The sequence below is a fragment of the Tachyglossus aculeatus genome, chromosome 3, assembly GCF_015852505.1.
Source record: "Tachyglossus aculeatus isolate mTacAcu1 chromosome 3, mTacAcu1.pri, whole genome shotgun sequence".
Classification (NCBI taxonomy): Eukaryota; Metazoa; Chordata; class Mammalia; order Monotremata; family Tachyglossidae; genus Tachyglossus; species Tachyglossus aculeatus.
Window position 1 is genome coordinate 45,503,980 of NC_052068.1, and position 18,038 is coordinate 45,522,017.

At 43.3% G+C, this 18,038-nt stretch overlaps 1 protein-coding gene across 2 annotated transcripts in view; it reads right to left on the bottom strand.

Annotated features, from left to right (window-relative positions):
• Positions 1-4,165: 4,165 nt before the first annotated feature.
• The window catches only part of ZNF131 (zinc finger protein 131), a 41,252-nt gene continuing 27,379 nt past the window's right edge, over positions 4,166-18,038 (bottom strand). For both annotated transcript variants that reach the window (XM_038744186.1, XM_038744185.1), the window contains 2 exons: positions 9,529-9,659; positions 4,166-6,012 (listed from right to left, as the gene is read on the bottom strand). In XM_038744186.1, the coding sequence (XP_038600114.1) occupies positions 5,347-6,012; positions 9,529-9,659 (797 nt within the window). In that variant the 3' untranslated portion in view covers positions 4,166-5,346. The remainder of the gene's footprint in view (positions 6,013-9,528; positions 9,660-18,038) is intronic.

Below are 18,038 nucleotides of genomic sequence, written 5' to 3' on the forward strand. Positions count from 1 at the left end.
TTTGACTCCAACTGAAGTGCCTCATCCACTTGCTACCCACCAGGTAGGCAAGTCCTTCACCACCAGTCCAACAACAGAGATGGGACTAGCAGCTTACAAGGGCCACTTTCCCTGGAAAACAGCATGGCCTACTGGAAAGAGCAAAAGCCTGGGAGTCGGAGGGACTGGGTTCTAATTCCTGCTCTGCCACTTGCCTGTTTGACCTGGGGCAAGTCGCTTCATTTCTGTGTATCTCAGTTTCCTCAACTGCAAAATGGAGATTCAGTACCTGATCTGCCTCCCCTTTAGTCTGTGAGCTCCATGTGGGATAGGGGCTGTGTCCATCCTGATAATTTTAAATCTATCCCAGCACTTAGTCCAGTGCTTGGCATACTGTAAGCACTTAAACACCATCATTTATTTTATTTTGTTAGTATGTTTGGTTTTGTCTCCCCTTTTTAGACTGTGAGCCCACTGTTGGGTAGGGACTGTCTCTATATGTTGCCATTTTGTTCTTCCCAAGCGCTTAGTACAGTGCTCTGCACACAGTAAGTGCTCAATAAATACGATTGATGATGATGATGATGATCATTCCCCCTGGCCACCAGCAGCCAGCCCAGCCATTCTCAGAAGAGAATGCCTTTTACTTCCAAGCAGAGGAAATTTTGGAATCAAACAAAGGGCCCTTGTGAGGTTGGAGTCTCCCTCTCATCACTGGAAGGTAAGCAAAAGACCATCAGTTATCTAGATAATAATAATAATGATGATGGCATTTATTAAGCACTTACAATGTGCAAAGCACTGTTTTAGGCACTGGGGAGGTTACAAGGTGATCAGGTTGTCCCACGGGGGGCTCACAGTCTTAATCCCCATTTTACAGATGAGGCAACTGAGGCACAGGGAAGTGACTTGGCCCAAAGTCTCACAGATGACAATTGGCGGAGCCGGCATTTGACCCATGACCTCTGACTCCAAAGCCTGTGCTCTTTCCACTGAACGACGTTGTACTTTCCAACGTTGTACTTTAGATAGTGCCTTAAGAGTCTCTCAAGAAACGATTTGGGATAAAAACAACACACTACCATACATTATTAGCTACTGCTTACTACAGCTAATGGAAATACCGAACATTGCTTTTTAAGATCATCTCCATTTTCCTTAAAGAACACGTTCATCTCCATAGGAATTCTATCCAGTGAAATCCCTGGATTTTGGGGTCCCAAGACGATAGCAGTAGTATGAAGTCCCAGAAAGAAGCATCACTTACCTCCTAATGTCCTTCCAGCAAGAAGTCTGCACCACCGACGGCTCGGCAGTCTGAACCCAATAGCAATGTTTGACGGTCTCAATGTGCCTTTGAAGCTGATCTGTATCTTGGGGTGTGTGTGTGTGTGTGTGTGTGTGCGTGTGTGTGTGTGAAGCTCTTATGGCAAAGGAGATTATGTTTAAAAATAAATTGGCTCCAGACTTCTGCTCTGTTGGTGCAACCTGAGCTATTTCAGTTTTCAAAGTCACTAGATTATAACAAAGGCTTTTACCCGGAACCCAAGAGGTCCCCATGTCAGAGTCTATTTCAAAGGCCTCCGGAGCAACTAAGCATATAATGCAGGCACACGTGCGCGTGCACGTACCCTCAAAAGTGCCACAGTCCACTGCATGCAATTTAGTGACCGGCAAAATCCTGTGCTTGAGATACTACGGAGGTGACAAAACAGGGGGACTCTCTGCTAGGATCTGCTCTGTCCCTTGATGCTGTCGCTGCTGTCTCCAGCTGGCCCACTGGGGCCAAATGCAAGTCTTCGATGGGTTCCGTTTGGCTGTTTTGCTGACCCTCATCTGTGCGGGAGGTGGGACGGAGCAATAGCAGCAGCCCATGGAGTCTGGGGGGAGCGGGAATTAACCCAAGGCCAATTGAACAGTCAGAGAAGCAGGAGGGTAGCAGGCAGGCAGCCTCGGAACCTTCTCTGAGCCAAGCAGAGCTCTTGAAGGTGACTTCAGTGCTAGACAGACTAGAGGAATTACTTAACACGCAGAGTCAGTTCATCCAAACCGCTACCCTGCTTGTTCAAGCTCTCATCCTATCCCGTCTGGACTACTGTATCAGCCTCCTCTCCGATGTCCCATCCTCTTGTCTCTCCCCACTTCAATCCATATTTCACGCCACTGCCCGGATTGTCTTAGTCCACAAACGCTCTGGGCATGTTACTCCCCTCCTCAAAAATCTCCAGTGGCTACCATTCAACCTGCGCATCAGGCAGAAACTCCTCACCCTGGGCTTTAAGGCTGTCCATCACCTCGCCCCCTCCTACCTCACCTCCCTTCTCTCCTTCTCCAGCCCAGCCCACACCCTCCGATCCTCTGCCGCTAATCTCCTCACCATGCCTCGTTCTCGCCTGTCCCGCCATCGACCCCCAGCCCATGTCCTCCCCCTGGCCTGGAATGCCCTCCCTCTGCCCATCCGCCAAGCACGCTCTCTTCCTCCCTTCAAGGCCCTACTGAGAGCTCACCTCCTCCAGGAGGCCTTCCCAGACTGAGCCCCCTCCTTCCTCTCCCCCTCGTCCCCCTCTCCACCCCCCCGCCTTCCCTCCTTTCCTTCCCCACAGCACCTGTATATATGTATATATGTTTGTACGTATTTATTACTCTATTTATTTTACTTGTACATATCTATTTATTTTGTTAATATGTTTTGTTTTGTTCTCTGTCTCCCCCTTCTAGACTGTGAGCAGCCCACTGTTGGGTAGGGACCGTCTCTATATGTTGACAATTTGTACTTCCCAAGCACTTAGTACAATGCTCTGCACACAGTAAGCGCTCAATAAATATGACTGATTGATTTGTACCATGTGTTTCCATTTCACAATTTGGATGCAATACATTGGAAAATTGAAGGAATGTTATTCCCACAAGACTCTGTTCTGGTGTAACACGATCCCTAATGGTGCAAGCAGATCTGGTGTAAGGGGAAATGATTGTATATGGTATAGATCAAGGAATGAAGTGGCCAATTTTCCTACACTCCGCCTTACCTCGGCATTTTTCAACCTTACAGTATTTAATACAATAAAATAATCAGCGGCAAAGGCTTAAGGTATCGTTCTACTGGTGGATAATGATAAAGCAATTTGGTACCTCTCATGACAGTCATGGAGGTTTCTTTGACCTATCTACCCCCTTGCTCATTAACTCCTGCTCAATCAATGGTTGCTAGGAGAGCAATTTTCCTTCTACAACAGGCTTGAAATACAAACCACCCCCTTATAGCAAGCAGAAAGATCTGTACTGCACAGTCCACGTAGAAAAATGCTTAACAAGCAAATTATCTTTCAGGTCTTCCTCTTCTATGGTTCTTTCTCTCCTCAACCTCTCAGAGCTAGAGTTTCTGGAAGGTTAATTTATTCTGAATTTATTTTTCATGAATATTCCAGTAGTACCACGCGTATCGTGGACACTTTAAATATTTCCAAAAAGTCTCTCTCCACATCAAGTGCTTTTAACATGAAAAAAAAATGAATAACAGGATATTCTTCTTTAGAATTTCCCTTTCCCTCCCTGTTTTTGTTCTTTCCTGACATGTCTGTAGCCAACCCCCTCCACCTTCTTCGACTGTGAGCCTCTTGGGCGCCAAAGTCCCTGTCTTCAAAGACCTTCACTCCTTTCCCAGGAGTTTAGTAAGCCCTAAATACCACTATTACCACCTGACAAATCCTTTAGTCCATCAATGATTGGGATGAAATACAAAAATTTTCCTTTAAATCTGATATACCCACATCAGTCCTCATTGGCTTTACCTTTTCCTGATGGCATTCATTTTGGGCTTGGATTTAAATGTTCTGCCCTGCCCGCTTTTTATACCATGTATATTTAACTGAAAATCAACTTTGATCAAATCATGCTGATAAATAACATGGTTAGATCCACAAACACTCTATTTCATAATCAGTTCTCCTATAATGTGGGAGTTGTGTTCATGAAGAACATGTTCAGAGAAATCATATTAAAACATGCACCAAAACCATTTCTTCTGAACTGCCTCATGTTGTCAGAACATGCCTTAGTTCCTCAGCAGCATTCTGTAACACACTGTGGCAGAACTGACTACTTCTTTAAAATTTGTGCTGTCCTTTGTCTCAAGTTGTTCAAGAGATAAAGTCAATGGCAGCACATTGATTTACTTTCTGTAGTTGGTTGTTTTATTTTCCAAGTAATACTGATTTAAAATATTTACACTCCTATTTTCTTTTTTAAATCCACAGTTTAGCACTCTTATATGGCTTTAAAATTTTTTTAGCACAAGGATCTTTACATATTGGATTGGGGGAGGGGGGGGAAGGTCCATTTCGAAAACCAAAAGCCTGGTATATGATATGCACACAGTATTTTCTTTGTATGTATTTGCTTTTAAATATGTTAATTTTTATGCTCTTTCCTATTTTTGTTTTCATGTGATAGTAAAATACTAGTGCAATTTTTAACCACGTAAGGCTCATCACAGGTAGAGCTGAATTTTTCCAATTGTGGTAAATGGGTTCTTGAAAAAAAAAAATGCCATCGCATAGAATCTATTTCAATCGAAATTTAAATAAAAAAGAATCGGTAGCTGATAATTATGAGCAAAAATATAAATCACTATAGCACTATCTACATTGCTTTTTTATCACAGAAACTTTAAAGAACTGAAGGAGCTTTGCTTTGTAGAAATGTCATTAGTCAATTATGAGAAGGCACGAGGGTTGGGGGGGCTGGGGAGGGTCTCTATTCTGAAATCTTTACCAGCACCTATTTCTCTTTCTTTCTGTTCCAGAATCAGCATTTGCAAGCATTTGGGGGGTGGGAGGGGTGGAGGTGGGGGCGGGAAATGCTGTTCCAACTGAAAAAAAGCCAGAAGCTAAATTTCTACCAGCACAGGGACAAATGTGCTTTTATCCATCCAGATCATACATTTCCAAACATGCATTAGAATACATGAATGGGAAAACGCATTTTTAATGACATGTCAGTACGCAGTTTCTATGATGACTGCTTTAAAAAGAGCCTGCTCTGGGGAATAGGAAACTGAAAAATCTCAGCACAATGAGAGGAGCTACATTCATACCCCAAAGTAGGGCACGGCTGCAATCCATTTAAGCTTCTATTGACTTCTTCAATCTATCCGCTTAGAAAAATTCTGTTGAGTACAAAAAACGAGCCGTACAGCAGTGTAGGAAACATCTGAGCTTTGGTCCACCTGCCTGATTCCCTAAGGCCGGTCTTGACAGGAGAGCCGACTGTGGTCCTCACCGGCCCCCTTCGCCCCACTCCCCGCCACGTAGATTAAAAAAGTATTCATTTGGTATTTTGTTCTAAAACCAGCCCAGCTGTTCGCTCTCAGTTCATGGCCTCTACAGGTTGCATATCGACTACGGGTTCAGGATTGAAACTTTCGGCTTCTCCCTGATGTCCCTCGCCCAGCGGGGCGGCATCTGCCTGTTCTGGCGGAGCAACTCCTAGAGCTTCCTGGTCCAGGATTTCCGGGTCCATTTCCTGGAGCTCGGCCTCTTCGAGGAGTTCGGCCTGCACTTCCATCTGCAGCTGATTTATCCGTTCCACGTGCAGCTCTTCCACGTGCACCTCCGTACCTTCCTCCGTCTGAATGCGCCCCACCTCCAGGTAGCTGACTTGGACCTGCTCCGAGAGTTCCTCCAGGTGTGCTCCTTGCACCTGACCGTCCTGTAACAGATCCGGATGGACCTGTTCTACAGTTACCTGGGCGGAGTCCACCTGAACCTGAAGCAGCGGCAACACGTGGACTCTCCCCACCTGCTCTATAATAGTCATTGACGTCACGGGCTCCGTCTCCACCGCCTCGACGGGAAGCACCTCCTCGGTCACTATCCGTTCCGAAATGTTGTGGATGTCTTTGAGGTGTCTGCTCAATTCATTCCCTTGCATAAACCATAAGTCACATAAGGTACAGTGGTTGGGTTTTTCTCCTGTGTGGATCACCAGGTGATCCTTGAACTGGTCCCAGCTGTCGAACACACTGTTGCAGACCTAAAATGTGATCAAAATACCCGCAATTAAATGATGCAGATGGCCAAGTGGACAGACAGAAGAATGTGATTTTTACTTCTGGCAGCTAAAAAAAAAAAATCTGATTAATAGGAAGAACAGAAAAGGCCCATTTTTTTTCCTATCTCATTTATAAACAGTTTTTTTAAAAAAGTCTACAGAACTTCTTTTAATCAATCAATCAATCAATCGTATTTATTGAGCGCTTACTGTGTGCAGAGCACTGTACTAAGCGCTTGGGAAGTACAAGTTGGCAACATATAGAGACAGTCCCTACCCAACAGTGGGCTCACAGTCTAAAAGGGGGAAATTTTAATAATTTTATTCAATAATAATAATAATAATTTATTAAAATTTAATTTTAATAACCGTCTGACACCCACTTCCCTAAACACACATTAAACCAGGTCGGGAAGCCTATGAATACCGATTGATTATAATTCTTATTCCTACCCTAGAGTAGGAACTGATATAATTCATTTACAAAACTCTGATAACAAAATAACTTGAAAAAAAGTAAAGTACACTTTGTAGTTTAAAATATTTGAAGGCAAAGAAAAGACCAATAATACCTCTCATCCTGAATAAACTCTGGAAAATGTATTGGCTTATTTCTTATTGATTCATACGTCAATTGCTTTTAACTATTTTCTCAATAACTACATAGGATTTATGTCCGTCCAGATTCAAAGCTCCTCAAGAGCAGGGCTCATCCTTTTACATCTTTGGAATATTCCCTAGGCAGTAAGTGCTCAATTAATAAAATGTTGATGCCGCTAGTACTCTGCCTCTGAAAGCAATGAAGATCTTTTCAGCGATCTTAGATTGTGAGTCCTATGTGGGACAGGGACTGTATTCCAACCTGCCTATCTTGCATATACTCTAGCACTCAGTATAGCATCTGCAACATAGAAAGTGCTTAAATATCATAGAGAAGCAGCATGGCTCAGTGGAAAGAGCACGGGCTTGGGAGTCAGAGGTCATGGGTTCAAATCCCAGCTCCGCCAATTGTCAGCTGTGTGACCTTGGGCAAGTCACTTAGCTTCTCTGTGCCTCAGTTACCTCATCTGTAAAATGGGGATTAAGACTGTGAGCCCCGCGTGGGTATTCTCCCCAGCGCTTAGAACAGTGCTTTGCACATAGTAAGCACTTAACAAATGTCATTGTTATTATTTTAAAAAAGCAACAACCCCCCCACCCCGATTTTCCCAGTTAAAGAAATCAATAGGATCAAAGAACACATCAGAATATATAGGTTGTGTTATGTAGTCAATCTTGCCAAATGATCCAAGTAAAGCTAATTTTAAAACTCTCCATATTTCTAGACCCACTATATGTAGCAGTCTTTCAGAGAAAGCTATACTTTTCAGCTGGTTTATAATTCTAAAGAGTTTATTTATGAAATCAAAAATATAGTAGCATGACACAGTAGATAGAGTCTTTTAGACTGTGAGCCCACTGTTGGGTAGGGACTATCTCTATATGTTGCCAACTTGTACTTCCCAAGCGCTTAGTACAGTGCTCTTCTGCACACAGTAAGCACTCAATAAATACGACTGATTGACTGATTGATTGAGTATAGGCCTGGGGGTCAGAAGTTTCTAATCCTGGCTCTGCCACTTGTCTGTTGTATGTCCTTGGGCAAATCACTTAACCTCTCTGGGCCTCAGTTCCTTCATGGGGATGAAGGACGTGAGCCCCATGTGGGATCATGGACTGTGTCCAACCTGATTAGCTTGTATCTGCCTCGGTGCTTAGTACAGTGCCTAGCACATAGAAGGGCTTAAATAACCATATTTAAAAAGAAAAAACAGACAACCTGCTTTCAAACAGTTTCTGCAATTAAGCAGTTATAGAGACCTGGGATGATGATAAATACCAATCCCATTTTATAAAACTTGAACAGAGAAGAAAAGGCTAGAGGGCTAAGTAGCAAATGAGCAACTTTACTATAGTAATTTGCTGGTTAAGCCATTTTACATTTCCACAGATTACACCTTCCATAAATAACATATGGAAAATTCTTCTAACCTATGTGCAAAAACCTAAAAACCTAAGGAATTTGAAGGCTACCAAGTGGTATAAATGCTAAAACAGAAAATAATATGAATGTTTACTGCGCTTCCAGCTACAAGTGAACATCCTAGTTGCTGCAAGAATATGTTAAAGGAAGCAGCATGGCTTAGTGGAAAGAGCACGGGCTTGGAGTTTTAATCCCAACTCTGTCACTTGTCCACTGTGTGACTCTGGGCAAACCACTTAGCTTCTCAGTAAAGTGGGGATTAAGTCTATGGCCATATGTGAGACAACCTGATTACCTTATATCTACCCAGTGCTTACAACAGTGCTTGGCACATAGTAAGTGCTTAACAAATACCATTATTATTATTATTATTATTATAGGAGTTCAAGTGGCTGACGAATGAAGACAGCATTAACTAGGGTTGAAATAGTATAACAATGGCCAGGACTGAAGGGAAAAGTTCCCCAGGGGCAGCAGCGAAGAGTAACAACAACTGTAGTCCTCTTTTTTCTTCTACTCTACAGTCTGCATCAATTTGCAACTCTGTCTCCCCCATTAGACGGTATGTTCCTTGAGGGAAGGAATTTTGTTCTATTGTACCAAGTGCTTTGGTAAGTAATCCACACACTGTAATCGACCAACAGCACTTATTGAGCGCTTACTATGTGCACAGCACTGTATTAAGGTGTTTGGGAGAGTACAATAGAGTATGCAGGCATAACCCCTGCTCTCAAGGAGTTTACAATCCAGTGGGTAAGACAGACATTAAAATAAACAATAGGCAAGGGAGGCAACCAAGCACAAGAATGTATATAAATTAAAAGGATAAATGCAGTGGGGACGTGGATTCAAGGAGACACAGAAGGGAGGAAATTATGTGATTTTAGTAGGGCTTTTGTGATTTTACTAGGACTGTGAAGAAGGGGAGTGTTGGTCTATCGAAAACGAAGGGGGGGAGGGTGTTTTAAGCTTGGGGGGAGGGAGCAAGGGGGTGGACTGCAAGATTGATGAGAGGAATGAAGTGTGTGGGCTGGGTGGTAGTGGGAGAGGGGCAAGGATAGGTAGGGGAGAAGAGAGCTGATTAAACCTTAAAGCAAATGGGGAAGAGATTCTGCCTGATGCTCTCCCAAGCACTTAGTACAGCACTCTGTACACAGTAAGCGCTCAAATCCCACTGATGACAATGATGAGGCAGAAATTGATGGACAACCACTGGAGGTTTTCGCGTGGAGACAGGTACACACAATAAACACCACTGATTGATGATGCTTCTAACCCTCTCATCCACTGCAAACCTCCTGACCTAATTTGTCACTAGTACACAGAATGACCCAGGAGGGAGGGGACACACACACACACACACACGCCCCCCCCACCCCCCCCCCCCCCCGCCCCCAATCCCCCACACACGCACTCTTCCAAATGGGTTTTTAAATCAAGCTCTTTTTGGAGAGGAAACCCAAAATCCGACATACCTGACATTCATAAAGCTTCTTTCTTCCCTTTTTAGCTCCCTCGCCAGAATGGCAGGCTGTCAGGTGACATTTGAGGGTGCTATTTCTAGAAAAGCGTTCATGGCAGTTTGGACATTCAAAAGGTTTCTCACCTATGGAGAGAGGGGAAAGGATGGATAAACAAAGGAAAGCACCAACAGCAAATTTCACAGACACCCCCCGCCCCCACCACCACACACCCTTCTTGCCCCAATGCTACCATAAACTTTGATTGCCCCCGGGCCAAATTATTGCAATAGTCCCCTTCGGTGGTTCATGTCCCTACCACCATTGCACATTTCCTAGGCTCAGCAGCACCATATACCTCTCCTCAAAAGCCAAGCTTAAAGGCTCTCACCTTTGGAATAAAAAACAAAAAAACCACTAAACTTCTTGGCCATCAGCTTTTAGGCTCTCAGACAGTTGACTGTTTAGCTGATGTCTCCTCCCCCTAAGAACTGATACATTCCCCCAGAACGGCCTTCTGGCTCTTCCCCACACACCTCCCGGTCATGGATCATCTCCTTCCACTGCTTTGCCAAATTATGCATGTCATGTCTCTTCTTCAAAGCTCCATCGAAAATCCACTTCGTACATGAAATCTTTCTTTACCTACCACAATCAGCCACGCTGGCACTCATGCATAAGTTAATCACACACCTTATCTATGTCCTTGTACTTCACTCAACTGCATCTTCTTATGACTTTTTTGCTCATTGTCACTCCCAGTAACCACCTCCTTTTCCTACTCTTGAAAACTCCCTCAGCACCACTTTATATGTGGTTAGCACTCAAATACCCTTAACGGTATTAGGGTTGAGATTCCTGGAAATGTTTCTGGTACGAAGAATGAAGTCCCTGGGGAAAAACTTTGAAGATTTACCACGTGGAAGGGTGGTCCAAAGGCAGAGGAGTTAATTCCACAGAGGAGAAGGGAGGAAGGCATGCCATCCAACCCCCAGTGGAATCGACAGTGCTTTTTGGAGCGGCCCACTAGGGAGTCCTACCCCTAGGAGCCATTTAGGGGTCAACTGGAGGTGAAGCTGAGCCTCTATGGCAGCCCACAGGCTTCCTGTCTGGACCAGGAACTAGGTAAGGGTTTGGGGGTTACCTCAACCATGGTGGGCACTGGAGCTGGGCTGGAGGCTCCTGCTGCCTCAGTTAGACCAAACAGCCTGAGACTGGCTCTCAGGGTGAGTCCACTGGGAAAGGACTTGACATATCCCCTTCCTCCCTGGCTCCAGAGAGAAGCCTGGGGCTTCCGGGGTGCCACACTGGAAGTCTGGCCACACTTTCTTCTCCCAAGGCCCCTGCAACACCTAGATGCCAGTCCCCAACCCAGCAGAGCCTCATCCCCAAATCACTCCCCTGCTCAAAAATCACAAAATAACATATCTGTACTCTCCTAAGTGCTTAGTATAGTGATCTGCACACAGTAGGCACTAAGTAAATACCAGGGATTGATAGTAGAGGTAAACAAGAATGATCTTCAAATTGTCCATATTGCTACTGTTCTCTGAATCGTCACATATTAGGCCCCTCTTCAATGTCCTAAGCTTCTTTGGAAATTACCTCTCTAAACAAGAACAAAAGCAAAAGGACACAGAAGGGCAGTGAATTAAAGCTATTTAGAGACAAAGACTTCCTATTTGGTTTCTCTAATCTCACATGGGTCATTTAGAGAACATTGAAAAGATTACCCTTTATGAAAGAGTACAGGGCAGTGAAGGCTATGGAGGGAAGAGAAAGAACGGAGTTATTGGTCCCACATCTCCTGTTTTCCCTCCTTCCCCTAAAGCAAAAACAAGAGAATGAGTAGATTAAAATAGACTAGAGAAATTATCTTTAAGTATTATCTAGTGGGAAAATGAAATAGGAGGCAATGCCAGCCTAACCCATCTAGAATTGAAGTCCAAAAGCGTTTGAAGTTTCCAAACAATTAATTAAAAAGACACTTTCCATTTCTTTAGCGGTGGTGAGAAAATGGGTTTAACCTGTCACATTCTGACAAAGATATGTTAATGATCTCAGCCAACTAACAGTTTGTATTTAAGAAATCCTCAGCAGCCCAAAGGTTGCTGAGGAGAATTCCCTCCTCCATGGCATTAAGGATCAAGGGATCACTGAGATGTCATCAGATGTCTAGAGAGATTGGGTAATGAGAAGTAGCAGGCAAAAAAAGAGGGAAGGGACAGGGAAAAAGAAAGGGCAAGAAGGAATGATTTTCATTCCAAGTGAACTGGGATGAAGGAATTAAGGTGGAAAGGAATTCCCGTGCCAATCAGGCCAAGAGTTAATGAAAACCAAGAGGGGAGTGGTGCCATGGCTGGTAAGTATTTCTGAAGTAATTGTAGTACTGTTGAAACCTGGGCAATCAAAGTCCTGAGGGAAAGAGGCTTGAATTTATTATCAGATTTTACTTTGCAGCCTTCTGCCCATGTACTAGTGTACACAACCCTTCTAAAGTAATCCCAAACGTATTGTGTACTGTATTTATGTTCCCACTACCAGGCTTAGGAAAAGTGGGAAGCCTGATAGTGTAAAAAAGCCAAGAGAAGAGCCAAGGACTCCAAAATGAATAAACTCTCACATCTTTGGCCAAAGACATTACCAGAGTGTGACCAGATAACAAGTTCATCATTTCATAAGGGAATTACAGAACCTAATTAGTGAGACAGGCTAGAAGGAAGTATTGTCAAATCTTGATTATCCTTAGCAATAGGAGTCAAGAAAAGTGTGAACTGGAATACTAAGATAACCCCTAAACCTCATTTTAGTCTATAGCAGCCCTGAGAAATAGAGTAGACTAGTTTGAGCTTTTCTCTACAATTCCCCCTGCTCCTAATTAAAAATGTATCTAACATCAACAAAAAAGAACAGTACTTTAGAAAGAATGAAATTAAAAGGCAGGAATGAAAAAACTTGGTGAACTGGTTTGGTGACATTCTTGGCTTAGGAAACATTGAATACTTAAAAGAAAGCAACCCGCCCTCAAGAGCTTATTACAGTGCCTCACACACAGTAGGGGCTCAATAGATGTTGATAAAAATGATTTCTCTTCCCTCTGAATACTTCCAAAAGCCACCAATTTAGAAAGCTAGCAGGACAGAAACCAGAAGACAGGCCTAGGAAGGACCTGAGCTGGCTGATAGGCTGTTAATAGCTCCTAAAATACTGTAAATGGGAACAAAAACCCAAAATAGGTAGAAGGTGGAATGGGTCGTGGGTTTATGAAAGAAGCAAATCTCCCTAGGCCGGAAATCTTAACTGAGCTAAACTGACTGTGGGTAGAGAGACAAGAAACAGAACCAAATCAATCGCTTTAAAAATATACACACCAAGGAGAGGGAGGAATGTGGGAAGAAAGTCCTTCTAAGGAGAGAACAATACAAATAGGGACAACAGATATTTTAAGAGGGGAAATTTTGAAAGAGAACATTAGGAAAAAAAAAACCAAAACCTCCTAGGAACTCAACTGGGAGACATACTTCAAAATGAACGGAGTAGGATACTGAAAGAGAAAGGAATCAAAGGAGTTATGCTGGGATTTATATCAGGAAACCCATTCATTAGGTTTGTTTCATGACTGCTTAAATGACAAGGTAAGCAATATAATGTGAATCAATGTCAGAGGAAAGAGGAATGAGGTGACTGACACTAGGAAGAATAAAACAATAAGTATTATCTATCTTTACAGATCCTCAAGCCATGCTTTCTTTGCCCATGACAATGGAGCTACTGGACAGGGAGAGGAAATGTGGCTAGTTGCCCCATATGCTTTCTGACCCTTCTGAATGTTACACAAGGAGGAGTTCTTAGAAAACTTAAACACCGTATGGTTGTCATCTACTATTTGGATTATGAGCCCTGTGGACCACAGATCATGATTAAATTAGATTTTTTTTTTATATCTGAGGACTCAGTTCAGTGCCTTGCACAGAACACTTAATATGATCAGTTATAATAAATTATAATTTTATCATATACACGATTAAATCAGATGATGCAAGTCAGATGGGAAATGAGGCACTGCAAAGCAGTTAAAGAGAAACAGATTACTTTCAGTTAACTGTGCAATGCCAGCCTTTTCAATAGCGGTAAATGTTTTGTGCAAATCAAGCATCCCTGTATTATAAACAGCACTTTCTAACAGAGTTAGGGTTTTTGAGTTTAAAAGTGAAACAGAGTTAGAATTGAATTATTCAACTGTCTTTCCTCTTTATTTGATCCCAGTTCAAAAGAATAGCTGTTTAAGTTGAAAGCTAAAAACAGATTTAGAAAGTTGAAGCTGACAACTCTGTTAGCATACTAACAGATGAATATAGTTCAGAAAACTTGAATTATAACCATATAAAGTCAACAAGAAAATTCTTCATACCCTAAATCAAATACTGTAAACAGTACTTCACTGCTCATGTAGAATGTCTTAAAGGAAATTAACTTCATTATAGCCACACGGAGTAGTTATGAATTAACCCAGGATTCAGATTCTAAATATTAGTATTTGCATAGATATAATTAATTACAACGACAAAAATGTGAGGTAAAATTATCCAAAAGTCCTTCTACCATCATTTTAAAAAACATGCCAATAATGAGCACGAGACTCAACTTTTCTGAAGTACCACTCCTGTAGTGTTTTTAAGACATGTTTCTTTCACCTTTGTCCTAACTTCTAATCTTTAGAAGGACAATTTTTAGATGCAACTGATGTAACCAGGATGGTCACTCACCTCCTCCAAGTCTCCCGGAAAACTTATCTTGAGTAAGCTCGACTTGTGTAAGGCTAATTAATCAAATTCACAGGATAAACGGCTGGAATTAAGGAAAAGCCGGGAGTGGGAGGGAGATGGTGGTTCGGGTTTTCAAACGGCTGTATGTTCCCCGAAGAACAATGTAGTAAACTCTCTCAAAGACTCACAAACGCAATAACCGAACACGTACCTGTTTGAAATGGGTCATGACTGTAACATTGTTTTCATGAGCACAGAAACGTGGATCACATAGCCACTTCAGAAAACAGCTCACAGCTGGCCTAGTCTATTGCAGCAGGTTTCACTCAGCATCCTACAAAGAGTTCCGTCATGCTCCGTCAGGGCTCACAGTACCAAATAAATTGCAGTCTGGAGCAGTAGCGTGATCTGCGTTTGTGCCCTCACGGACACAGAGCTGGGGTACTAATGAAGGCCTTTTCCCCACCCACAGAGAATTCTGAATAGAGTAGATATATGGCCAAGTTTTACAGTCAAAAATCTTACTTTAATTCCCAGGGATAGCCAAATAATTTAGGATGTCACTGTAAGGGAACCTGGAACCACTTCTTGTTTCTGTGACCTCAAGATCCTGAGAAAGCAGGGAAAGCCATTACAATCCTAATCATCCAGGAGGCTTCGTCGGCAGAAAAAAAGAAAGTTGCTCCTGGCCGGCAGCGGCTGCAGGTTGGCCCAGTGGTTTGGCCTTCAGCTTTGAGTCGTCACTAGGGCTCTGACTGCCGAATCAGGGCTCCAAGGGAATCAGTGCAACCTGTCCATTCGATTTAAAGTCCTAGACAACCACTCTTACCACATTACATTTCTGATCCCACTAAACACAGGGTGAAACTGTACTTCCCAGGTGCTTAGTACAGTGCTCTGCGCACAGTAAGCACTCAATAAATACGAATGAATGAACAGCTTTCTTTAAACCAAGTTTCATAGTTTGGATTAATGGTACCTAAAATACATTCCGCCACAATGAATCCTCACTACTCGTTTGCGCTGAAACATTGCTAGGGGAATTAGGAAACAGACCACTGATAACACAAGCCGAACTGGATATAGTCGGATGTGGTGATGGAGGTGAGAGCGGGGAGGGGAATTGGCCATCACGAGTATTAAAACTTGAGTTTTTCCTAATGTGGGAATTTGCAGAAACACAACCCCCTCACTGAAGGGGAGCTGAGCTTGCTATAATGGAATTTCACCCAAATAACTTAAAAATATTAAGTATCAGAATGCCTGAAAATTCTTTGCTAAATAAAAGCAGCTTAAATTCACAAACTGTAATGGTTTTCGTCAGATGACCCTTAGATGTTGGGTGCTGTTATTTGAAAGAGACTCAAGGGAGTCACTGTGTGACTATCTGACTCAAAGCCGTGCAGCAAGAAAGGCAGCCAACTCAGGGGGCATTATCAGAGGGACGGCAGTTTAAAATTTGAAGAATTTCCAACTTCGGATATTTTATCTTCAAGGATTTCCTAGTAAAACAACTGAGATAACTGTAATGTTAAAATTGTTAGTAGGTTGCAGTCATTTATTTTTATTATGATATTCCTGATATGGGTTTGGGTGGACTTCCACAAACATTCTATATGACATGAGGCTGTTCTGCTGCATGCTCATCATCATCATCAATTGTATTTATTGAGCGCTTACTGTGCGCAGAGCACTGTACTAAGCGCTTATCTTAACAGTATCATAGGCATCCTGGTATTCTGCAGTAGGAAGGCCAAAATATCGGATTCAAGCTGAGGTTCTTTTAGTCTGGTATCTCCCGGATTATCTCCGTAGTCTTACTTTCAGAATTAAGGACATCATACTTCCTCCTGAATTGCTGCTACCAGCCTGAATACACAGTGGCTGTCTGATACCAGATTTTAACATATTAACAACTGCCTGCCTTATATATAATAATAATAATGGCATTTATTAAGTGCTTACTATGTGCAAAGCACTGGGGAGGTTACAAGGTGATCAGCGTGTCTCACAGGGAGCTCACAGTCTTAATCTCCATTTTACAGTTGAGGTAACTGAGGCACCGAGAAGTGAAGTGACTTGCCCAAAGTCACACAGCTGACAATTGGCAGAGCCGGGATTTGAACCCATTATCTCTGACTCCAAAGCCCGGGCCACGCTGCTTCTCTACACACTCTCCCTCTAGAAAGGGCCTCATCTTCTCCCACTCCCCTAGACTCACTGGGAAAGAGGAAGGAGTCAGCTTCCTTCTCACTCCCCAATGCCTGCTTTCACTCCATTCCACCTCCCACATCCCTCTCTTTCCCTTGCTTTGAAGCCCATATTATCCTCCTCTACCACACACTCCAAATACTCCTCACAGTCAGTCCTCCACCACCCCTAGGCCCACTGCCAACTTTTCAAACCATTTTGATCTCTTACTCACATTCCTTCTCTTCCTTCATCCCTACATTGATCTTGGGGCTTCGAAATCTGCATGAATGTCCCCGACTAGCCTTTTGCTGCCCGCTTAATATTACTCAATTTCACTCCACTCACTCAACTCCACTGACCTCTCAACTCACCAACTTGGCCACACGCTTGATCTGTACAATCACCGTCAACTACACAAGTCACTGTACAATCTCTACCCTCACCAACTCTGAAATCCCTCTATCCGACCACAACCGTCTCACCTGGCTTCTCTCCCACACACCCACTCACCCATTTTATGGTATTTTTAGGGTATTTGAGAAACAGCGTGGCTCAGTGGAAAGAGCCTGGGCTTGGGAGTCAGAGGTTGTGGGTTCTAATCCCAGCTCGGCCACTTGTCTGCTGTGGGACCTTGGGCAAATCACTTCACTTCTCAGTGCCTCAGTTACCTCATCTGTAAAATGCAGATTATGACTGTAAGCCCCATGTGGGACGTGATTATCTTGTACTTAGAACAGGGCTTGGAACATAGTAAGCACTTAACAAATACTATTATTATTATGTGTTTACTATGTGCCAGGCACTGTACTAAGCCCTAGGGTAGATACAAGATAATCAGGTTGGACACAGTCCCTGTCCCACATGGGGTTCACAATCTTAATCCCCCTGTTGGACACAGTCCCTGTCCCACATGGGGTTCACAATCTTAATCCCCCTTTTACAGATGAAGCAACTGAAGCACAGAAATTAAGTGGCTTGGGCAGGGTCACACAGCACTCAAGAGGCGGCGCCGGGATTAGAACCCAGATCCTGTTGACTCTCAGGCCCGTGCTCTATCCACTAGACCATGCTGCTTCCTCTCCCCATAAATTCATTCATTCAATCGTATTTAATGAGCACTTACTGTGTGCGGAGCACTGTACTAAGCGCTTGGGAAGTACAGATCGGCAACATATAGAGACGGTCCTTACCCAGCAACGGGCTCGGTCTAGAAGGGGGAGGAGTCCCCCTTTCAAGGCAGAAGAAGGTGAAGTGATTTGTCCAAGGTCCTACAGCAAGCGACAGTGGTGGAGCTGGGATGAGAATCCACGTCTTCTGACTCTCAAACCCGTGTTCTATCCACATTGCTGAAATGTGGCCTTTCCATCCAAACTACTACCACGTTAATCCAAGCACTTATTCTATCCCATCTTGATTACTGCAGACGGCTAACCTTCCCATCTCCTATCTCTCCCCACTATAATCCACACTTCACTCTGAGCCCTGCATCGTTTTTCCACAAAAAAGTTCAGACCCTGTTTTTCCTATCCTTAAGAACCTCTGGTGATTGCCCATCCCGCTCCACAT